Genomic DNA, 25,845 nt, shown 5'->3' on the forward strand with positions numbered 1-25,845 from the left:
AACTTGACCAAAGTTACCATTTTCTTGATGTTTTTTCTCAAAAACTGGTTACATTTTCTCAAGAAATGGTAAGTTACCACATTCTTGATCGAAGTTACCATTTTCTTGAACCAAACATCAAGAAAATGGTAACCAAATCAGCCAAGCAAAACACGTTACCACTTTCTTGATCGATCGATCAAGAAAATGGTAACTTGGTTCAAAAAAGTGGTAACTCAGCCCAATCTTGACCAAACTTACCATTTTCTTGATTTTTTTTTTCTCAAGAAATGGTAATATTTTCTTAAGAAATGGTAAGTTACCACATTCTTGATCGAAGTTACCATTTTCTTGAACCAAACATCAAGAAAATAGTAACCAAATCAGCCAAGCAAAACACGTTACCACTTTCTTGATCGATCAAGAAAATGGTAACTTGGTTCAAGAAAGTGGTAACCCAGCCCAATCTTGACCAAACTTACCATTTTCTTGATTTTTTTCCTCAAGAAATGGTAACTTTTTCTCAAGAAATGGTAAGTTACCATTTTCTTGATCCAAGTTACCATTTTCTTGAACCAAACCTTAAGAAAATGGTAACCAAATCAGTGGGGCAAAAAAACGTTACCACTTTCTTGATCGTTTGATCAAGAAAATGGTAACCTCAATCAAGAATGTGGTAACGAAGCCAAATCTTGACCAAAGTTACCATTTTCTTGATTTTTTTTCTCAAGAAATGTAACATTTTCTCAAGATATGGTGAGTTACCACATTCTTGATCGAAGTTACCATTTTCTTGAGGTTTGGTTCAAGAAAATGGTAACCAAATCAGCCAACCAAAACACGTTACAACTTTCTTGATCGTTTGATCAAGAAAATAGTAACTTGGTTCAAGAATGTGGTAACCAAGCCTAATCTTGACCCAAACTTACCATTTTCTTGATTTTTTTTCTCAAGAAATGGTACCATTTTCTCAAGAAATGGTAAGTTACTATATTCTTGATCGAAGTTACCCTTTTCTTGAACCAAGCATCAAGAAAATGGTAACGGAATCAGCCAAGCAAAACACGTTACCACTTTCTTGATCGATCGATCAAGCAAATGGTAACTTGGTTCAAGAATGTGGTAACCCAGCCCAAGCTTGACCAAACTTACCATTTTCTTGATTTTTTTTCTCAAGAAATGGTACGTTACCACATTCTTGATTGAAGTTACCATTTTCTTGAACCAACCATCAAGAAAATGGTAACGGAATCACTGGGCCAAAAAACATTACGCACTGCAACTATATATAGACAAAAGGGCAATTGCATTTCTAGAATGCTACATACAAGCTCCTATTTGACAATCGGGTTTTGACATGCAATTCAAAATTACACAGTTTGACTAGTCTGGAGATGCGCTAGAGGCGGCAGATGTTGAAGAATGCCTCCTTTAACACATTTACTCTGCATGGGATTGAATGATAGGTCTACTACATCCTCGTGCACAACTCAGGTTCGTAGAAGACATTATTACAGAGGCAAGCCCCTGCCCATGGCAGTATTTTTTCAGCATCTCTCACAAGAGGAATGTATTTGTCTAGTCTAACATACCCAATTATACTATGCTAGTTTAAATTGGAGTGCCTAAATATTTACTAACGAACATGAACTTATTAATTTTAATCCTCAATTTCTGAAATAATGATTAGAACCCCCAGTTAATCTACTCATTCCAAGCACATGAAAAAGTAACGTCTCAAACACTTAATTGTCATAATTTTCAGGATGCATACAGATCGATTGTCCTCCTACGTCCAAAAGTTTTGCCTTTGAGCAGAAGTAGGTAGAATTTTCTAAAAATGTTGGCTTGAGCCACATTTTTCAGAACTTTTGTGTTATGCATAAATCAACTTAGACATTAACTTCAACAACTAGGTGGTGATTCATAAATTAAAGTCTGATTGCGAAGGCTATAGACGCTAGTAAAAATAAATGACATAATAACAGTGTGTTTTTTTTTTTTTTTTTCAACTTGGGTGGGTTAATTTTAATAATTTTGGGCGGGGAAGGAATTTTGGTTTCAATTTCAATATTTTGAGCTGGGAATGAATTTTAGGTTCATAAAAACACATTTTTTGGGAGGGAAAGCAATTTTGGTTTCAATTTTAAGTTTTTGGGCGGGGGATGGTAATTTTGATTTCCACTTCAACTTTGTAGGGTGAAAATTGGTAATTTTTATTGGAAGCCTCCAATAAATGGACAAAGCACTTCCGGTCATCCCACTATATAATATATCAAGTATATTGATCAAAATTAACTCAGACAATATATTAGAGGTCAATATGGGTACTCAAAAATCCTTATAGCTAGATTAAACATCTTATGTTTTGTAAACCACAACATATGTATTCTAAAAGTTTTAAAATATAAATTGATTGCATGTCCAAATGTGATTGTCAAACAGGGGTGTCAAACTGCCAATTTGATATAGCAACTGCACATCGGGCTGGAATGGATTGACATTGTAATAATATTGACTCCAAATGTTCATGTATCACAATATGCTAATAAGGGCATATCACTGAAGAAAACATCCGTGTGTATCACTAATAATATTTACCAAAGTGTCAATACATATTTTGACAACATATCTACATTTACACATCAAGTACCAAAAAGTGCCAATACAGAGTTTGCCAATACACACATGCTTGTATTTTGATGCCAGCTGCAATAATACCCCTTTATGTATTAACCAAACCAAAGTCAGCAACCTTGGCCCTCATGTCATCCCCAAGAAGTATGTTTGAGGACTTTAAATCTCTTGTGCTGGGGTATTCTTCTCTTCATTGCTTTGTGGGACAGGGGGCTGTTGTTCTTGCTGGCTGCCTTTTTGTGAGGGGCTTTTTTTGTGCTTGGCTGCAAATTGGAAAAATAAGAATGAACTTCATTTAAGGGGACATGAGATTTCTAACCAATTTAAAGCAGCTGTAAGATAAGAATGAACTTCATTTCAGAATTTGATACCAATGCAAGGAAAGAAAGTCTAAAAAAAAGGCAAAATTTCAACCAATGCATAATAATCTGTATCAAGCCTATAAAATGTGCAAATGTGCAGCTAGTGTATAAAATGTGGAGCAAGTGTATGAAATTTGGCGCATACCAAAGCTGGATGTAATTGAGGTTCCAAGCTGCCAAACCAATCTTAATTGTACCTTTTTTTCTTTTTTTTTTTAATGTTTTTGATTTGCATTTGCAGTTAAAATGTTATGATAATTGGTAACTTATACTAATTAATAGATTAAGCATAAAGATCAGCAGTCAAAAGCAATTTTGCACAGTAGTACAAATTAACTGATTTGTAAAAAAGTATTTAAATGCAAATTTTGAGAACAAAGGAAGAACCTCTAACTTACTGAGCAATACAGAAGTATCATCTACTAATTCAAATGATTAGAATATTTTAATCAAAGTGTTTGATTAATCAGAGTGTTTTAATCATGAATCGATACCTACTAAAATCATAATCTATATAAGAAGGCAAAAAAGTGGAACCACTTTTCCACAGCACCCCTCACCAAAGAAAAAAAGAAAACCAGAAAGTCGGGGGGTGAGGAGAGAGAATGAGAGAGTGATTCTAAATATGGGTTTACTTAACTCACAGTGGCAAGCCAAAAAGCGAAGGGTGAATGACCAAAGAGGGCAGACCTAACCCAGGTATTCACAGAATGGCACGTAGATAAAAAAAAAAAAAAAGACTGAGAGGGAAACAGAACAAAAGAAGAGCAATGGCACGGGCGTAAAAAAAATGAAAAAGGCAATGGCAAAAAACAAAGAGATCATGAATGACCAAAACGGGCCCAACTAATCCCACTAATTACAAGGAAATGCAACTGAAATAAAAAAAAAATAGAGTGGCAAAAAAGTTTTTTCAGTGAACAAAACACTGTTCCTAAGCTACAGTAAACTGATTGTTCACTTTTAGTATATAGGTAATTTTTTAGGGTATTAAATATGTTCATTACATATTTACATATGTTTTAAATTTTTAATTAATATGTGTTTAATAATTTATATAAAACATATAATTTAATAGATAATTAGATATATACCCTAAACCCTAAACCCTAAACCATATACCCTAGACCCTAAATCCTATACCCTAAACCCTAAACCCTAAACCCTAAATCCTATACACTATACCCTATATCCTATACCATATACCCTATATTCTAGACCAATTAATGATTGCTAATCCATTGCTATTTGTCTTATACTTATATTGTCTTTTTCTAAATGACAATATAGATATATACCTTATACCACATACCCTATACCCTATATCCTAGACCAATTAATGATTGCTAACTCATTGCTATTTGTGTTATACTTATATTGTCTTTTTCTATTGGTTTGGGGTTTGGGCAAATTGAAGTTTGGATAGGGTTTAGGGTTTAGAAATTAGACTTGTATGCTTGGGTTTCAAGTTTTAACTTATTATAGTGTATAGGATATTTAGTAGAGTTTATGGTTTAGAGATAGGGTATAAGGCATATACCATATACACTATACAGTACTATACCCTAGAACTATAATAATTAATAAGTATAATATATATAGGGTAAAGTGTATACCCTAAACCCAATAAAATGACCCTATACCCTAATAATAAGTATATAGGGTTTAGGATATAGGATATAGGGTTTAAATTTAAGTTTCTGATTTGACCAAAACCCAAACCACCCATATTTATACATTTAGACGGTAAGTTTAAGTTGATCGAGTTGGACACATGCTATAGATCTGATTGCGTGTCCAACTATGATTGTCAAACAGGGGTGCCAAACGATTACTTTGATGTAGCAATTGCACATCAGGCTCAAAAGGATTGACAATGCATCAATATTGTATCAAAATGTTTTGGTATTCTTGAGTTGGGTAAAATTTGCTGAATATCAAGTACCAAAAAGTGCCAATACATATTTGCCAATACACATGCTTGTATTTTGTTGCCCCTTTATGTATTAACCAAAATCTTTTCCTGTTTTTTAAATCATTGAATAATGCTGGTATAATTGGGATCCTAAGCAGTCATATTGTTACATAGCCTGTCGAATCGTTTAAAATCATTTAAACAGATCAAACGCAATGGATGAATTGTCAAAAGAACAAAGCAAATGCCATTTGTTTTTTCAGCCCAACTGATATCCAAAACAAGATTGGAAATTGTAATCAAGTTTTTTCGATGTATAAAACCTCCTGAAACTGATATAAATAAACAAGATTATACATGTCCATTTTTAATGGGATTTGGATGTTATAAATGTTATTTATATTCCATTCTCTCATAAAAATCCATCCATTCAACAAAAATCCATCCATTCATAAAAAATTCCATCCATTCATTTAACTAATCAATATTTGTTCAAATACATGTTCCAAAAGCACGGAGAGTTTCAGAGACCAATTTTGATCCTTGGAGAACATAATGGGACCATTGGAAGTAGTTTGGAAAATTTCAGCAACTAGCTGAACATACTTGGTATGAAATACTAGTCAATCTTCATGTGTTGATTGCTGAGACGTTGCAGACCACACAATGGCAAGATACTCTGCCTCTGCAATAGGTCTGGAGGCAAGGTTGCTTCTTGACACAATTTTAACATAAAGATATACAGTGAGCGAACGGAACTACCAACCCAATCTGCATTCATTAGTTTATTTTCAATAATAGAGCCTTTTAGATCCCAATTCAAAAACTTCATAAGAAAGCAAAGAAATACATAAGATAGCACAAGATACATGATCATTCAATTATAACTGCTGAAAATGGCAACAAAACAAGTAAGAAAGTACTGTGTGACATTTACTAAAGAAATCAGAATATTAATGTGTGATTTAACTTCTCAATGTTATCTGCTATATGATACTTAGGTTATACCAGACAGAAGGATAAAAGAGTAGTACTTATCTCGGTGGTATAAGCTTATGTGCTTCTTTTCCTCAGTTTGTCATGCTGGTCAATAATTCTGAAAAACAGAGAAAAGAAAAGTGGTAAGCATGCATATACTTGCTAAAGTGGGAGACTTGAATATATTGTGCCCTGGAAGAATTTCATGCTCATATGTTGTCTGAACACCCATGCCCAAATTTTTTAATCATGGAATAGATTTAGTCTCTAGTTGTTAAAGTCAAAAGCGGCTGGCAAGTCCATGCAAAAAGTCTGAATTACTAATGACCTTCCCATTTCTTAGCAAAAACTCAGATGAAGGGCCTTTGTTTTCTCTTCTCTACCTCTCTACTCCAATTTTTAGTCATGAATTTGACCAGTGCAGCTGATACCATATCTCCATCACAATTCATCATAGAATGTTTTTGCAGTATTCTTGTAACAATCTCATAAGAATAAATTCAGTATCACATATAATCATTTACTTCAAAAAAAAAATGTCAAATCTTGTAAAGAAACATGAGCTGACAAACATAAAGGGAGCATTAAGACAGGAGTTCTGCATTTCATGAAACCTAGAGGTGTGGAGGTCAATTGTTGAACTCTCAGAGATTAAAATAAATGAATTACCATGAATCTGTTCCTTATGCTCAGTTGCAGTTTGAAACAATCCCCCATTGAATATCTGAACATAGTTTGATGAGTTAATAGATGATGCTATACATAATGCTTCAAAATATGAATTAAAATTGAACCACGTATGCAATTCAAACAGGTCGATAACATGTCATGCTATCACAGAATAAAAGAAGAGGTCCAGGGGCATGTTTTTGTATCAAGCACAAAGGTACAAAAACCATTTAAGCAATTATATGTAAGGTCCTATAGCATGTAGTTTTCACTACTTGCAGTGATCTACAATACCCGAGTACAGGACCCAAAAGCACGTATCTAAGCATTGTAAAATACTACAATGCTTAGATGGGAAAGAAATCTTTAATGCAAATTTATTATTTAAGAAATAACCAATCAGAAATGGAGCCAATAAAGTAAGCCAGAAATTGTAATGCCCTACTAAGAATTGGCTGATTACAGGCACTGATCCAATCTACCATTTTCTTCTATTAAAACCTTGAACTAAAATATAAAATTGGTCTTTCAATAACAATAGAAAAAAGCATCAACATCAGCAGATTAGAGAAGAGCAAGGACATGGCCATAGGAAATATGCTATCTACGCAAATAATAGGAAAAATAAGATGCGGGATTAGCCTTGAACTCCAGAACAAACAAACACAAAACTAAAACTTCAGACAATTTTTATCTCACTTATAACATTAGATTCAGAGAACATAACAGTACAGGTAATGCATGTACACATAGTTGCACATATCATATATTCCTGCATCAAGGCAGCATACAAAACTGTACCCATACATACCAACATGTATCTAGTTTAAGGATAGAAATAAAAAATACCAACAGATCGTCCTCCTGGACTCTGTGCTGCTATATGTGAAAACCCAAATCGGGGAAAAAACCAATTACATTTTCTGGCATAGCAAGAAAAACCAATTCCTCTGAAATCCATACAAGTAAGAGAATTTAAATACACAAATTTGAGAAAGCCATTGCAAGGTAATTGACAAGATTCACAATCTCTCTATGAGGACGCAATTATACCTCTGTAATGATTCGGTAGCGACCATGAGCTGATACCTGATCCCCGAGAGAGACCACGAAGCCGCTAGAAAACTCAGATCGCCGGCGAAGGGGTTGGATCTATTCTCCTTTGATTCTCCTTCATGATTGAATTTTAGGACTAAAGGAGGACACCCAGACGATCAGTGTGTCGAGAGGACGATGTCCTGGGTGGTCGGTGTCGCAACTCCGCCGGAGAAGGCGGATGGCCGTCACGAAGTTCAATCGGTTAGTCGATTTCGACATGGTAACTGCTAGACGAATATTTGGGGCCGATTTTGCCAACGTTGCCGCCGGACGGCTGGGTTTTGATCGGAGAAAGGGTGCGGGAGAGAGAGGGTAAAGAAGCAGATGAGATCTGCGTTTTTTGTTTGCCCTGACTCGGAAGGATTTCTCTTTTTTTGTTCAGAGGTTACCTTTTTCTCTCTCATTATGGGCTACCGATTCAGCCCTTGTTTTTTTTCTCATCTGTTAGATCAAATATATCTCATCCAACGATCAAGGCTTTGAAGGCATTGTATGCCTGCAGTCATTACAGAATTTCTGGTATATAGCATCTGAATTATTTTAAGACCAAAGCAATAATGCTGCACAATGGAGGTAGACTGGAATTGGTACAATGTGTAAGGAATATCCATCATATATGGGGTGGAAGTAGTTGAGACAATGGAGGAGGAAGTGGCAGCAGTAGTGGACATGATGTACGAAAGGGAGGAAAGAAGTGGAAAGGATGTAGACTCGGTGAGCGTTGACGAGGCTCACGGAGGAGAGACAGCGAGACCGACAAGGGAAGATGGAAAGAGATCTGACTGTGGCTGTCAATAGAAGAGGAAAAAGTGAGCGTTGCAAGCAGAGCGGCTAACAGAGAAGGAAAAGAATAGTTGCAGTGGCTAACAATTAGGATATATAACAAATAGATTAGAATGATGATCTGACACAACATAACCTCAGTGTATTTTGCAGTAAAGAAGAGATTCAAAACATGAGTAGAAATAAAGATGAGGAACTTAATTGCACTTACACAGAGCTAGATGAAGAACAGGCGTAAATGTTGGGATGATGATTCTTCTCTTCAAGTCTATTATTGATGCAAAGGACTTTCTGAAAAATAAAAACCAAATGAATTACTAGGAATCCCTTTTTTTTTTTTTTGCCTTTCATTTTTATTGGCCGCATTACAATTATTAATTAAAAAGCAAACAAAATTAAGGTGTTAAAAAAAAATAAACGATATGATGAAATTAAAAAGATCTAAGTTCATTACAATATTCAAGAATTTCAATATATTAGTGAGTCTAGATGGATTGTAAGGAAATTAGAAGGCTAGAAGACTGATCGATCTCCTTGAGGCGGATGGAAAAGGATGTGCTCAAAACAGTTTTGAGCATAAGAGGACCTTTCACTACAACCCTTCGACTTTGAACAACAAAAGCAAAACTCAAGGATAATGGTAGATGTTTTATTACAAGTCTTGTAATCATAATTCAGTCTTTCACTACAACTATTGTACTCTTTTGATTTTCTCCAAATTTAAAGCTAAAGCAGAAAAATTCAGTCTTTTAAATTTTAATCATAATGCCAAAACTTCCCAAAATGTGGATTTACAAGCCTTTCCACTTTGCTCTCAGTATATTACTCTTTTTTTTTTTTGACTACTCAGCATGTTACTATTAGTACTGCAATTAATATTGGCACATCTCAAGAAATATTTCACTGAAAGATGTTAATAATTACTCCATGTATATTGAAATGGAGAAGCATTAAAAATTTATTGAAACTCACCACTAAAGACTCGAATACAGGATATTGATGTCAATAAATTTCATGGAAGTGCATCACCAAGTCTCCTCCAAGATATGTATGCTTCAAAGGAGTTGAATAAAAGCAGTAATTTATCACGGCCACCTCTAAGCTAAATTGTAGATGGAGATGCCTGAGGAAAAATACAGAGCAGATAAGTTTTGAGGTTCAAAGTGTACAATAGCAGAAAGTAAGCACCATAACTGGCAATTTAAAAGTAGCATTTCAATTTATTTTTTAATGATTTTTAAAAGTTTGTGAATCCCATTGAAATAGGAAATATTAATCATAACATGACACAAAAGTAGAAGCATTTAACAGTAAGAAATCTCACCATGTCAAAGGGGAAATTTTGAAGACAGTATGAAAGAAGAAACCCTTGAATTAAAACAAGGTACTGTGTAGAATACTAGTATATCTATTTGTTAAAAACCTTTGTATTGATTTAAAACTTGGTATAGACAAAAATAGAGAAAAGGAAAAGGAAAAGGAAAAGGAAAAGGAAAGAGGATGGGTTAAATCATTGATCTCACTGTTCTTCACTGACCCAAATAGTTGAATTTTTCTTATCAATACCTTGCGATTTCTGATCTTGAAAGCATCTCTAGGTCAACAATGACTATAGTTGAGATTGTAGTTCTTGTGGAAAAGTTATACAAGGTAAAGTTTGGTTTTTCCTTCAGCATTATATGGTCTAACAGCTTCTTTGATCTTAAAATTGATCATCTAACTTTATATTTCATGAATATGTTAGGCCTTCTGATTTTTATTTAATTTTGTATACTTTTAGTGTTGAAATGAGTGTCTGCCATTAATGGCGTAGAGTCAATGTTTGTCATTAATTGAGGTTAATTGCCTAATGTACTACAGAATTGGATGCTTAAAATCATGCATTTGCAATTAAGTTAGATTTGTAATTAAGACAGATTAGTTGACTTTGTGTAAGAGCTTTAAGTTTCTCCTATATAAACCTCCTATGAGGAAAAGAATAAGAACAAGAAATTACCCCAAAACATTAGTTTTGACATGGTATCAGAGCCAACCCCAATTTCCTTCTGAAATTTCTTAAGGAATTGAGGCTTGGTTGTTTTGGGGTTTCTGGGTTCAAAAAATAAAGAAAAAAAAATGTCAGATTTAGTTCCTGCCAATTCCTCTGGTTCTAGTCCATCACCAGTTCAAGCCCAGGGCTCAACTTCATTTGCCAATACAACCTGTTATTGGAATGAAGATTGGTCTTGGTAGAAGAGAAAAAAAAAATGATGGTGATTATGTTATGTCGGGAAAGAAGAAGGAGAAGAAAAAAAAAACAAAAAAAATAAAAAATAAAAGGAAAGAAAAAAGAGAGATGAAAAGAGTTATTGGGTTTGGAGTTTTCCATAAAATTCCATGATTTGGGTTTCCCATACTTGTTATTGGGTTTCATAACATAAAATTTCAAGCTTTGGGTTTCGGATTTTTTCCATAAAATTTCAAGCTTTGGGTTTAAGAATTTTTCCATAAAATTTCCATACTTGGGTTTCGGAATTTTCCACAAAATTTCTATTATTTTGACAGTCTATGTGTGAGACAGGTTGTCATGATAAAAAAGTAAGAAGAAAAAGTCTTGTCTGAAACAAGGAGAAGCAAGAAGAAGGAGAAGTCTTTTCCAAGGCAAGGAGAAGCAAGAGAGTAGATCGTGACTGATTGATCAAGACATGATCAATGTTGCTGGGTCTAGATGAAAAGATACTCTTCAAGCTAGACATTTGCGATATCTATGTCCAGCTTGAGGGGGGGTGTTGAAATAAGTGTCTACCATTAATGGCGTAGAGTCAACGTTTGTCATTAATTGAGGTTAATTGCCTAATGTGCTGCAGAATTAGATGCTTAAAATCATGCATTTGCAATTAAGTGAGATTTGTAATTAAGACAGATTAGTTGACTTTGTATAAGAGCTTTAAGTTTCTCCTATATAAACCTCCTATGAGGAGAAGAATAAGAACAAGAAATTACCCCAAAACATTAGTTTTGACATTTAGTGTTGAGTCATTAATTACTGTATGCATATGCTATTGCTCGAAATAATTTATCCATTCATTGATACTCCATAATGTGCTTGAGTTACCTGAATGTTTTCTTTTTAATTTTTTGTAACTGTTTTAATGGCCCTGAAGAAATAAAATCTTATATTCTGATTTATGCATGATGCATGAAAAACTAATGCATATTTGGGTTGAATTGTTTTTCAATTGATAGAGATCTTGATGAAAGGATGAGGCCATGAGGGATGCATTTCACAGCTACATAGAAGAGTGGGGTGTGGGTGATAGTCTCTTTCCATTTCTTCGAGCATGGCTATATGTAAAAGATCATTGTAATCTTATGTGTTGGTTCAAATCTGTCGGAACATTCGTTAATGAAAACAAGTCAGTTAAAGATTCTTAGTTTCATAGAGTGGTTTAGAAAAAAATAATAATAATAATAATAATATATATATATGTATTTAGAAGTTTCAGTGCTAGTTCGCCCTTAACACTAATTTGTCCTAAATAGCTCAAGTTTTTTTGCTTATACTGTCTGGTAAGGGAATGCAGGCACATGCTAATATATATGTTCTTCTGTTTGAGTTATAGATATTATGCATATTTTGAAATTTTAAAACCATCTCATATTCAACTTCCCTCCATGATTATAATGGTGTGGTTTCGTGCATATTTCAGTTGATATTTCAGTTGATGAGTGTGTTGGGTGAGCTCTGTTTTCATTAAAGTTTTTTCTTTTAGGTATCTGCTTGTCAATGTACTGTAAAACTTGCCTCCCCATGTAATATTTTGATTCAACTTGTCCTCACGCCCTGCCCTATAACTATGAGCGAACTTATACCCATTGTTTTCCATATGTCCAATAGGATATCATATAAGCACACTTTGCTGCTTCTCCGATGTTTGTTTTTACACCCATTATATAAGTTACTTTATATATCATCATATAAGAATTTTTTAATCTAGACCTAATCTGATAGAGTGCTTTCTGAAGAGACGCGAGTTTGTAAATTGAATAATCTAGCATCTACCAAAAGCATCTCAACTTAAAAAAAAAAAAAAAAAAAAAAAAATATTCTCAACTTTCTGGTCAATAATTTGGCAAGGCCAAAATGCTCTGCTTAAATGCACCTCCTACATATAATTTCTATGGATGACCGAAATTTATCTGTTCAATTTATGAAATATGACATACAAAAGGAAAAGAATTAATTACAAATTTAGGGGGAGACGAGGTATTAAATTAATTACAAATTTAAAGAGTAGTTAGAACTGCACAAAATGAAATTAGTAGTTAATTAATATAATTTTTTTTTTTTCTAACTAAAAGCATTTAGAAATTCTTCCCATGTACAAATTTAAATCAAACTTATTTAATGTGCTTTTATTTACACGTGAAACTTCTTTCCATTCTTTTATTTTTTAATTTGTTTTCCCAAACTTTTCTTTTAAAATTTGCGTCATGCAAGTTACACAATATAAAAACAAAACACAAAGATTGTACCATTAATGTCATGAAAACATGACATACCAAGTTGAAAACATGAATGTCTTACTAAAAGCATTTAGAAATTCAAAAGTGGCCCTGGCTCAAAACAAAAAAAAACAAATTCAAAAGTGGCAACATAAGACCATTTTACAATTTACATTCACTTTAATGGTTCTCTTACCATTTAATAACAATATGAAATAAGACCACAAGGTGCGGGTTTTCAATACCAATCTGTAATATGTATGTAAGGGATGTGGGCTATTTTGGGCCAGTATCGTCCTTTACCAGCTTCACATTTCTTTTGTAGCAGCGGACAATTCCAGATTTCAAGTTCCGTAAGTGAAAGAGGCAGGCCCTCCTCTGGAATGGATGCTAGCTTTGGACAATTGTTGACCCAAAGAGATTGAAAAGAGGTGAGGAATTGAAATCCCTTGATGGATAGACACTGAAGATTTGGGAATCCTTCGATGTACAGTTGAATGAGAGATTTGGGGAGCAGCATCTCCTTATTCTCGGGTGGAAACGACACCACATCTGGATCTTCACCTTTGATGGACAAAGATCTAAGAGAGGTGAGTCTGTGCAACCCCCACTCCAACAGCTGCTCACAACTTTTGACCATCCGAATGTTCAGTGATGTTAGGTTGGGGGGAAAGGAAGTGAAACCTCCTTCACGGTAATCAATCTCCAATGCCTGAAGAGAGTTGAGATTGTGAATGTCGGGTAACTCCTCCAATTTGTCACAATCGGTGATCTGGATCTGTTTCAGATTGGAGGCTCTTCTTGGCAACCCCTCTCTCGGGAAGGAAACAAGACTTCCACAGTCAACAATAATTAACCTTTGAAGACCGGTGAGGTGGCATAGGCCCTCCGGTAAGGATTTAAGATTTTCACGTCGCCGTATTGAAATATATTCAATACAAGTGTTTTCGTGGGAGAACCTATCGGTTATTAACTCCAGCTGCTTACAAAACCATATCTGAAGGTGCTTAAGAGCCCTGGGTAATTGGCCTCTGAATGATAAGGATGTCAGAGATGGACAACGCGTTATCTCCAAGTGCTCAAGAAAATGAGAAGAAGAAGACCAAGAACCATCTACCTCTGATTCCCCTTCTACTAATGATTTCAAATTATCACAATCAGTTAACTCTATTCTTCTTAGACTTGGAGGAATCTGGCGTCTTGCAAAATACATCAGAGACTTGCAGCTCTCAATCTTTATGACTCTAAGAGAAGGTGGCAGACCAACATCTAGAAAAGAAACTAGACTTGAGCATCCACATATTTCAAGCTCTTGAAGAGACATCAGCTGAAGCAACCCTTCTGGTACCTTCAATAGACTTTCACAATCCTTCAAATTCAGATATTCAAGATTGGAAGCCATTCCAAATTGCACCAACTTCTCTGCTTCTCTTCCCAGCTTTTCAACAAGGGAAGAGTTGCCTTCAATATGCAAACGATGAAGAGAAGTAAGGTGCTGCAATAATCTATCCTCATTCTTCCACAAAGATGTCAAGTCCTCAGAACCAGTAATCTTCAAATCTTTAACCTTTGTCAATCCTTGCAGGAAGTCATCATTTTCAAGTCTCAGCTCTGAAATATTTGAAAGACGGATGGACTCTAGTAACTCAAAGTCAACTGCTCCTGTTTGGACCACCCCTTTGCAACTGTGGATGTCTAACTCACGAAGTTGTCTATAGTTGGCAAGTGAAACTCCCAACTCTGAGATTCTTGAAAGACGAATGGACTCTAGTACCTCAAAGCCAACTGCTCCTGTTTGGACCACCCCTTTGCAACTGTCGATGTCTAACTCACGAAGTTGTCCATAGTTGGCAAGTGAAACCACCAACTCCTCACAGTAAACAATCTTAAGCTTTGCTATTAAGGAAACAGGGTTCTCGGGTAGCCCACCCTCCAATTTGGGACATTTTTCTAAGGAAAGCATTTTTAGACAAGGAAAAACAGCAATTCCCTCATCTTGCGAGCAAGGAAACCAATCCTTCCAATGTTGCATATCCTCAAACTCAAGAGTCTCTAATTGTGCAAAAGGCGAGCTTCCCTCTCCATAAAATTCAGGACCAACACTTTCCACTGCAGCCATTCCTTCTATGTGGAGTTGTTTGAGAGAAGGCAATTGTCCAAGTGGTGGTAACAAACGACAACTATTACAATTCTTTAACTCTACAAGTACCATATTAGAGAAGAAAGTATTTCCAATCCATGTTGAAAATGTCAGACCACAATAACCACTAATGGTGAGCTCTTTGAGGTTTCTATGAGGTTTTAAATTGTCAAGTACAATTGATGCCATTTCATTTGTCCCACTGGAATCAGACCATTTTAGTAGCAGGACATCAAGTCTCTCCTTGCAAATTAAGTTGGCCTTCATAGCTTCATCGCCATTACTCACATTCTCCAATCTTGAGAGGCACAATATCCCCTGGAGATTCAATAAAGGCCCTATCTCTCTTAGCCCTGATTTACTTGCTTTACCCACCACATAATTAGGCAACGATTGCAAATTGGTCAATTGACCTAGTTGCGCAGGCATTGCTTCCAATGAACGGGCATCTGAATTGTTGAGATGACGCAGATTAATTAGATTCCTCATGTTTGTCGGTAGTGCCTTCAATTTAGAACAAGCTTCTAATATCAATGTCTGTAAGTTGTAAAGTTCACAGATTGATTTAGGCAAGCTTGTTATTTTTGTGTGAGAAAGATCAAGATATCGTAGATACTTCAACTTACCAATTGAATTTGGCAGCTCAGTTATTTGATAGCCATTCAAAGAAAGCACCCATAAGTACTGCAACTTTGGCAATAAATCAAAAGTAATGTTATGAGCCAGATAATTCCAACGGGACTGTGAATGTGGCAGAAAGGTTCGGAGCCGTTTAACTTCAGAAAAAGCCTGAAATATTTTGACCCCATCATACATGGCAGCAGTGTAAGACGAATGGCGAGCCTTTGGAAAACATCTAAGTTGCGAGTCATCATTCCCCTTGTCTTCCAATCTAAAACATATTTCTCCTGCAGCCCATTGTGCCAACTCACCAACAAGGTCATGCATTACATATTTTGAACTGCATTTGCTTGATTTTTGAAATAATGATCTAGATCTTAGCTCTTGAAAATAATCACCACCTAACTCTTCCATTTGTTTATTGTCTTCTGGTCGCTGTTGAATCAAACCCTCAGCCATCCATAAAAAGATCAATTGCTTCTCTTCAAATTCATAATCATTTGGAAATATCGAGCAGTAGACAAAACACTGTTTCAAATATGAAGGGAGATAATGATAACTCAATTTTAATACTGGTAGAATTCCTCTCTTGTCTGACTGCCTCCACACTTTGTTGTTCAATATTCCTTCCCATTGGTCTATTTTTTTACAACGCAGAAGACCACCAAGAGTCTTTGCGGCCAAAGGCAATCCTTTGCATTTTGCAATAATTTTCTCCTTAAGTGACTCAAAATTTTGTGGTCTGTCATTGTTAATGTGCAAAAGCGCATGCCTCTCAAAGACTTCCCAACAATGATCATTTGATATACACTCCAAGTTATGAACTCCGGTAGCTCCCACCATCTTTGCAACATCTTCATGTCTTGTTGTCAGAATTATCTTGCTTCCCGGTGCTCCAACAAGAAAGGAGGACTGCAATTTTGTCCATGAATCATAGTCACATGTTTCCCAAACATCATCTAAAACGATTAAATATTTTTTACCTTTTAATTCCTTCCTCAAATTCTCCTGAATGTTATTGAATTCTTTGAATTCCTTCGCTGGACTACTAGTGACTGATTCAAGAATTTTTGTTGTCACTGCTACAAGGTTGAAGTCATCAGAGACACATACCCATCCTTTTGGATAAAACTTTCCCGTTGCACTATCATTGAATACGTCTCCTGCAAGTGTTGTCTTTCCAACTCCAGGCATACCAACAATGGCAACGATGGCAGAAGCCTCTTCTTTTGACAGAAATTCAACAATTTGGCTTTTCTCTTCATCCCTTCCAATCACAGGTCCATCTGGCTGACAGGTACTGGGTGAAATTTTCCATTCCTTAGTAGACATCCGAATTTCCTTCAAACCAAACTCCTTTTTACGTTTAGATATATCTTGTAATCGATCAGTAATCTTGTTTATTTCTGAGTTCATATCAAAGCTGAATATAGCTTTTGAAAACGAGCCCAATACCTTAGTTCCCTGTATCTTGCGCTTCAACATTTCAGTAGCAAATTTGTCCAAAATGTTTTGCACATCATAAGCCAAGTGTCTGAGTTCATCTAGCCACTGTTTCACTGCCTCCTCCTCCAGTTGCCTCTCCTCTGCGTCTTTTAGCACCACTTGAATTGAAGACAAGTTAGCACGCCATTTCTCCAGCGTTTGGTTGACACCCATTAGGCGCCCAAAGTAGCCAAGGACCTCGCAATGCGCCAACTTGTCGAGCAGCACCTGAAGGACTGCTCCAACAATAGCCTCTTCCATAGTTTCTTTTGCAGAAAGCAATCAAGATCGTATAGAAGAAGAAAGTGAAAGCTTGAGAAGAATCGATCAAGAGTAGTCAGAACCGCACAAAATGAAACTAGCAGTTAAGTAATAGGGGAAAAGCATGTGCAGGTCTCATCTTATTCATAAGTAAATTAATATAATTTTTTTTTTTTCTAACTGAAAGCATTTAGAAATTCTTTCCATGTACATATTTAAATCAAACTTATTTAATGTGCTTTTATTTACACGTGAAACTTCTTTCCATTCCTTTTATTTTTCAATTTGTTTTCCCAAACTTTTACTTTTAAAACTTACTTCATGCAAGTTATACAATATAAAAGCAAAACACAAGTACCATTAATGTCATGAAAACAGGACATACCAAGTTGAACACATGAATGTCTAACTAAAAGCATTTAGAAATTCAAAAGTGGCCCTGGCCAAAAAAAAAAAAAAAAAAAGAAATTCAAAAGTGGCAACGATAAGACCATTTTACATTCACTTTAATGGTTGCAGTTCTTTTTTTCTTTTTCTCATTCAATTTTGCTTTTCAAATTTTGTTAACGTCATATACTTTCCAAGTCATTTTAGGTCCCATTTGTTATGTTGGACTTATCCCTATAGGGCATGACTGGATTATACTTCATTCAATTTTATTGAACGAAAATTGTACTATATGGAGACACAAATTTAATCGTATAACCCAGTCTAGTCCGACCCCAGTGGAACGGTGATGGTGGGATGAAGGGTAGAGAAATGTTAATGGTGGGGCTGGGCAGTTAGGTGATCACAGACATATATGTTACGAAGAAAGAGATATGGTGGATCCGACTTTTTATTTATTAGAATTTAAATGTCATAAGAGTTATATAAAAGGTTAAAATGGTCTTTGTAAAAAATGATGTGGCAAATCAATGAAGACATGTATTTAATTAAACTAAATATTTAAAATGACATAAAATTCCATGTCATTCGGGCACAAAAATATGGCAAAAGATTAGGGCACTCTAGCATTGCTCTTTTTATTTATAGCCTACAACTTGCTGTGAATAACAATTTTTAAAATACATGTATATGATAATCAAGTCCTCCTCTAGAGAACGAAAGCCACCATGAATAAACATAGCTCTATCGAGGAACAAAAGAAGGTATTCTTTTATTTCTCAGATTTATTTATTAGGTCTTGGTTATTTGGTTTTGATTTGAGAAAAGAAAATTTTGCATTTACCCTGTGTTTAATTGTTACATTTATTTTTCTTTAATCCCGTAGCCCATAATTTCCAACATCGATCCCCTAAACCTCCGAAGGCATTTTGTACTTACGGGCGGTTAGTTTAGGCGATACAAATCATAAATGGATGTTGTTGCACCCTTATTGATTTGTAGAGGTAGGTTAGCCATTTTTGTGAGATCGGTCATCAAGTGATGTTTTCTTGAACTTCGAATCCCGTTGTGATATTAAAGCTTTTGATCTATTTTCACTGTTATTATTTTATTAAAGTTGTATGACCATGCATTGCGGTCAACTGGATAATTGGATTGGTTATTCATGTTTATTTTTGTATGATCACCTTTAATTGTTTTCCATTGACCTTATATGTAGTAAATATTTGGGTTACTACTTTACTCTTTCTTTTGAGTGCAGATTATCTTCCAGTTGACGATCTAGACTAAGCAAGGAGGCGTGGCACTAGTTCTTGTTTGGCATTTGGCAGGTTTTCCTTTGTAATGTTTTGTTGACTCCCTTGTTGTCGTTTACTTTTGTCAAGTCTATGTAGTAGTTCAGTAAACACTCCCAACATCTACTAGATATATTTTGGGTTGGTCTTATTGTAAATATATCTTAAATATCATATTTCGATATGATGTTTAGTACGAGTGTCTTGTGTAAACTTACAACCCCACATGGTTAGCTTTAATATAAATAAAGTTTATATTTGACATTGTGCGTGTATGTGAAATTGTGAATGGCTGTGGGTGTAATAGGTTTGATATCATGGTCACCTTGTAATGTTGGCTCGTAAGTGTTAGCATGTCATAACATAATGGGCCCGTTTGGTTTGCAGGATGAATTGTTTGGAAATGCTATACCTTTCCTCATTCCGGGGGATGAAATGAATAATTCCGATTACAGTGTTTGAAAATGTTAGGAATGATAACCAAGAAATAGCTTTAATGATGGTAGCTTGGTCATAAAAAAATGTAATAAATGCTTTCCCATGAAAGGGGGATTGCATACCCAAGGGGGCTAAAGGGTATCAGATGCCCCCTACATTGGTATCTGAAACCCATGTGGATGGTAAAAGATTCCCACCGATGCACATACCAAACATTGGAATGAATTCCATACTTATACCCAAGTTCCAAAACAGTACGTGAACTAAACGGCCCTATGTGTAATGGAAAGGCATGCCATTTTACGGAAATTTTGATTGTCCCTTGCAATTGAAATGGTAATTTTGATTGAGTGCTATATTGTGCTGCTGTATTTTCTTGGTATTAAGTTGATTTATGCCATTTGCATATGCATACAAATGGAATATATGCAAAATTACACACCATGCATGTTAAAAGGTTTTCATCCAAACCAACAACCAAATTTATATCCCAAACTGCATCAACAATACAAAATCAACTTAATGCAAATGTTATCGTCTCATTGATAGTAAACATAATTTTTGTTTTTGGTTTGGTAATTAAGGGACATTTAATTAAGTAAAATGAAATGGATGTCCAGTTTAAGAAGCACTTACATTGAAGTTCAGATGACGAACAATGTGATTGGGTTTATCAATAAATCCAAATTGAAGGGCTCTGATTGGGTTTAGCAAGAAACACCTACCTATCATAGGAAAAAGGACCTGTTAGGTGCAACATAATTTTTTGGCTACCAAATATAGAATCATATATCATTTTATATCGAGAGAGATTTTGTTTGTTTGTTTTTTAAGACAATCAGAGGCTAGAAATTTACTATATATTTCAAAATTTGCTAAGATATATTTTATTTTCAAACTTAAACTTTGTTAAGATATATACTTTGCAAGTCATTTTAGAGTGTTTTCATATATTTCAATTTGGTTTTTTATTTGTTATTATGCTCGGAATCATGACAATAACGTTGCAGACAAATATAGTTCGTCCAAACTTCAGGGTCGTCCCTATAAAAAAATCAGTCAAATCAATAATTGTTTGGTCCTCCAAACTTTGCGGACAAATACAGTTCGTCAGATAAGGTTGAAATGATGATGACAGTAATACACTGGCTAACCAGTTTCCGATTTGGCTGATTTTTTACAAGGGTGATCTTTGAATGATGTCCTAAATTATAGATAGTTCCGATCATTGAAATTTGTTGATGGGTGGTTAGGTGAGTGGAGAATTCCTTGTGGTGAGCGGAGAATTCAATGATCAGGACCGTCCATTTTTTAGTTCCATCCTTAAGGGTCGTCCCTATAAATCAACCAAATCAATAATTGTTTGGTCCTCTAGACTTTGCGGATAAATACAATTCATCAGATAAGGTTGAAATGATGATGACAGTAATATATTGGTTAAACAGTTTTCAAATTGGTTGATTTTTTGCAAGGGTGATCTTTAAATGATGTCCTAAAATATGGACAGTTCCGATCATTGAAATTCATTGCTAGGTGGTTAAGTGAGCGGGGAATTCAATGATCGGAACCGTCCATTTTTTAAGTCCATCCTTAAGGGTCGTCCCTAAAAAAAATCAGCCAAATCGATAATTGTTTGGTCCACTAAACTTTGCGGACAAATAGAGTTCGTAAGATAAGGTTGAAATGTTGATGACTGTAATATACTGGCTAAACAGTTTTCTATTTGGTTGATTTTTTGCAAGGGTGATCTTTGAATGATGTCCTAAAATATGGACGATTTCGATCATTGAAATTCGTCCCATCCTTAAGGGTCATCCTATAAAAAATCAGCCAAATCGATAATTGTTTGGTCCTCTAAACTTTGCGGACAAATAGAGTTCGTAAGATAAGGTTGAAATGATGATGACTGTAATATACTAGTTAAACAGTTTTCAATTGGGTTATTTTTTACAAGGGTGATCTTTGAATGATGTCCTAAAATATGGACGGTTCCGATCATTGAAATTTGTCTCATCTTTAAGGATCGTCCCTATAAAAAATCAGTCAAATCAATAATTGTTTGGTCTTCCAAACTTTATAGACAAATACAGTTCGTCAGATAAGGTTGAAATGATATTGACAGTAATACACTGGCTAGATAGTTTCTGATTTGGCAGATGTTTTGCAAGGGTGATCTTTGAATGATGCTCTAAATTATGCACGGTTTAGATCATTGAAATTTGTTAATTCCCCGCTCACCTAACAACCCGCCCAACACAGAGTGAGGAAATCAATGATCTGGACCGTCTATTTTTTAGGTCCATCTTTAAGGGTCGTCCCTATAAAAAATCGATTAGCCAAATCGATAATTGTTTGGTCCTCCACATTTTGCGGACAAATAGAGTTCATCTGATAAGGTTAAAATGATGATAACAGTAATAGATTGGCTAAACAGTTTCTGATTTGACTAATTTTTTGTAAGGGTGATCTTTGAATGATGCCCTAAAATATGAACGGTTTTGATCATTGAAATTCGTTGCTAGGTGGTTAGGTGAGCATGAAATTATCCGCTCACCTAACTACCCGCTCGCCACAGAGCTGGAAATTCAATGATCGGGACCGTCTATTTTTTAGGTCTATTTTTTATTTAGTACGAGTGTCTTGTGTAAACTGAAAACCCCACAGGGTTAGCTTTAATATAAATAAAGTTTATATTTGACATTGTGGCCGGGTGTATGTAAAATTGTGAATGGCTGTGGGTGTACTAGGTTTGATATCGTGGTCACCTTGTAATGTTGGCTCTTTTGTAAGTGTTAACATGTCATAAGAGTTTAATGTGTAATATATGGAAAGGCACGTCATTTTACGGAAATTCTGATTGTCCCTTGCAATTGAAATGATAATTTTGATTGAGTGCTATATTGTGTTGCTGTATTTTCTTGGTATTAAGTTGATTAATGTCATTTGCATATGCATACCAATGGAATATATGTGCAATTACAAATCATGTTAAAAGGTTTTTGTCAAAACCAACAACCAAATTATCTCAAAATGCATAAATAATACAAAATCAACTTAATGCAAATGTTATCGTCTCATTGATAGTAAACATAATTTTTGTTTTTGGTTTGGTAATTAAGGGACATTTAATTAAGTAAAATGAAATGAATGTCTAGTTATAAGAAGCACTTACATGGAAGTTCAGATGACGAACGATGTGATTGGGTTTATCAATAAATCCAAATTGAAGGGCTCTGATTGGGTTTAGCAAGAAGCACCTAACTATCATTCTTGCCAGGGAAAAAGGACTTGTTAGGTGTAACATAATTTTTTGGCTACCAAATATAGAATCATATATCATTTTATTTCGAGAGAGATTTTGTTTGTTTGTTTGTTTTTTAAGATAGTCAAACAATAGTAAATTTACTATATATTTCAAAATTTGTTAAGATATATTTTAAGCTCAAGTACATTTACATCTACCAACTATAGGATCCATTTCAAATTGGTCCACGAACTATAAAATATACCAAATTTCTCCATTAACTATAGGGTCTATTTCAAGTTGGTCCACGAACTATAAAACATTTCAAATTTCTCCATTAACTAACAAAAAACATATATAATGGTAGACAACAGGTTGACGAAGAAAATCGGACCGAACTATTTATATATATTTTTATATTTTATATTATATAAAAGTTATATATATTGAATAAAAAAAATGTAAGATGTTATTTGCACAGGCTAGGGTTCAAACCCATGACCTCCTGAGGAGAGTCAAGGTGTGAATTCCCACTACGCCACTTAATCACTTGTGATATTCAGGTACATGCAATATATTTATAGGCATACTGATACTTGAAATATAATAATTTATAAAATTAAATATATTTTATATATTATTCTTTTTTTTTTAAGATATTATTTTAGATTTCTATTTAGTAGGGTGTCCCCAACTCAAATTTTAAAGAATTTTAATGAGTTTTAAAATCCATAAAATCTAGCAAAATCCAAGGAAATTAGGTGGAATTCTCTTGGAATTTGTTATGTGTAAAAAATGCATTCAAATCCATTAAAATCCTTTACTTAATGAAATCCATGACTTTTTGAAGACACTTGGATTTCATTGGAATCCATAAAAATCTGAGTTTGGGACACCTAGATTTCATTGGAATCCATTAAAATCTAAGTTTGGTACACCCCTCTTAATTTATTATTATTGCAAAAAGTCTAAAAATATTACTATTTTATATTTTATATAATTTATAGTTTCTATAATGTAAAAATACTACTAAAAGTCCAAAACTATAATTTATACTTTATATACTAAAATTATTAGAGTATAGGGTTAATTTTTAAGGTATAAGGTTTCAAACTTTATGGTTTAGGGTATACCAATTATAATTTTATAAATTATTATATTTCAAGCATCAGTATGTCTATAAATATATTGCATGTACATAAATATCATAAGAGACTAAGTGGTGTAGTGGGAATTCACATTTTCACTCTCCTTAAATGGTTATGGATTTGAACCCGGCATGTGCAAAAAGCACCTTATACATTTTTTATTAAATATATATATAAATAATCCGGTAAATGTACTTGAGCCTATATTTTATTTTGAAACTCAAAATTTGTTAAGATGTATACTTTCCAAGTCTTTTAGAGTGTTTTCATATATTTCAATTTGGTTTTTTATTTGTTATTATGCTCAGAATCATGACAATAACTTACGTACAGTCTATAACTCTATATATAAATGAGAATATATTAATACATATATCAAAACAGATTGAGGAACTGGATGTGCGCAGAATATATTCAATCGATACTTTCTTTATATGCAAGAATAAGCAGACAAATAAATATAATTAAAAAAAAAACAGAGGACAGGAAAGAAATCAGAAGTACCAGCTTAAATTGTTGGGTCTCAGCAGCAGATGGGTATATGTTTCTTGATCACCAACCAAAGTGAAAGGCAAATCAAATAGAGCGGCAGCAAATGGATGTTAAACTCAAAGAGGCAAATCAGAATGTGAAGAGATCGAGAAGGTGTGGTGTATGTGGAAGTAATTGGATGGATGCAATTATTAGAACGCAGGTGTGTGGTGTTGTGGAAGTAATGACTAATGGGTACAAATATTGAGCTTTAAAGTGGGTGTCAACTTGCTTGCAATAATGATGAGTAAATTAATAGGTAAAAAGAACAAATCAACTAATAAAATGACAAAATATCAAATTGTGAACGCTACTTACTCTACTTGTAAATTAAACCCTCTATATTTCGAAGTCAATATAAAAGGATAAAGTGTCTGTGGCCAAGACAAAAAGATGATGACCTTAGTTGCGGAGGCCCTCACCAACACAAAGAAAAATAATGAAACAAGACTGAGCCACACAACACAAAGAAACGACAAGAAAACAAAGTTGATCCTATCCTCCACAGATTTGACAGATGAAGAGAACCCAATAATACTAACAAGCTGTCTGTATAGAAAAATAGGACCATTTTCAAAAGTTGGAATGCACTATGCTAGCAAGTTATTTAAGTTAGAAAATGAGAAAAACTATAGAAATGTGAGTTCTTTTGAAAAATGTGGATATAAAACTGTTGCAGTTTCGGAAAAGCAATTTCCAAAAAAATTCATATACTTTCCGAAAATGTAGGAGGCCTGATATTCCTATTCTCTCCTAATATTTGAGTGGTATGATGCATTTTTAATGTTGGTGTATTGAATTCGTTGAAAAGAATAAGAAGCATATTAACAAGTCTTATCTTTTATTCCACTTTATTCTTCGTGGGTGGTGCCATTTAAATATTTTTTTATTCTATCACATTTTCCTTTTCAGCTAACATGGATCATTTAATTTTAACATTGATTCTGGCTGATTTTATTAATAAAATGTATAACAGAACATATAAGAAGTTTTTTATACTAATATATTTATTTTTATTATTTGCAAATAAAAATCTCCTGGTTTATTTAAATTTTCGTTATTTTTAGATAGGTTAAATATGTAAAATGAGTAATTTTGGAGATTTGTAGCTCTTTTGATTGAGAGTAATTTTTTAGTATTAATGAACTGTGTGTGACAAATGCCCACAGTAGGCTACAGAGTAAACTGTGACCCCATCTCATTTATTTATTTTAGTCTTTGACCAAATCCAAGAGATTCTTCACATTAAAACGACAAACAGCACTTACAATGAAAAAATAATGAAACAAGTCTAGCCACACAACACAAAGAGTTGTGAATTGTGATGTGTTGACTTGACTATGAGGTAAGAGTTGTATTAATTGTGTCCAAACAATATTTCAACAGGCT

The 25,845-nt window shown here is 34.4% G+C and overlaps 1 protein-coding gene across 15 annotated transcripts; it reads right to left on the bottom strand.

Moving 5' to 3' along the window:
• Positions 1–5,352: 5,352 nt before the first annotated feature.
• On the bottom strand, positions 5,353–24,669 carry LOC147283088 (putative disease resistance RPP13-like protein 1). Of its 15 annotated transcripts, none has more exons than XR_015123050.1 (9): positions 24,430–24,669; positions 22,706–22,802; positions 20,170–20,258; positions 9,394–9,544; positions 8,633–8,712; positions 7,594–8,426; positions 6,541–6,595; positions 5,928–5,989; positions 5,353–5,664 (listed from the first exon to the last, which is right to left on the bottom strand). XR_015123050.1 is itself a non-coding variant. In XM_086249071.1 (5 exons), the coding sequence occupies exons 4-5, from the start codon at positions 17,411–17,413 to the stop codon at positions 13,145–13,147; spliced, it is 4,140 nt and encodes a 1,379-aa protein (XP_086105197.1). In that variant the 5' UTR covers positions 17,414–17,464; positions 20,170–20,258; positions 22,706–22,802; positions 24,430–24,669; the 3' UTR covers positions 13,002–13,144. The 15 variants fall into 15 exon arrangements, 6 of the variants coding, with proteins under 6 accessions (XP_086105197.1, XP_086105195.1, XP_086105193.1 ...); XR_015123049.1 differs by adding an exon at positions 7,390–7,490 and having other exon boundaries at positions 5,353–5,989; XR_015123051.1 differs by adding an exon at positions 7,390–7,490 and having other exon boundaries at positions 5,928–6,595.
• Positions 24,670–25,845: the final 1,176 nt, after the last annotated feature.

This window comes from Dryas octopetala, chromosome 6 (assembly GCF_963921425.1).
Source record: "Dryas octopetala chromosome 6, drDryOcto1.1, whole genome shotgun sequence".
Taxonomy (NCBI): domain Eukaryota; kingdom Viridiplantae; phylum Streptophyta; class Magnoliopsida; order Rosales; family Rosaceae; genus Dryas; species Dryas octopetala.

Coding starts and splice junctions, on each gene's coding strand:
- LOC147283088 (XM_086249070.1), bottom strand. CDS start 17,413: ATGGAAGAGGCTATTGTTGGAGCAGTCCTTCAGGTGCTGCTCGACAAG.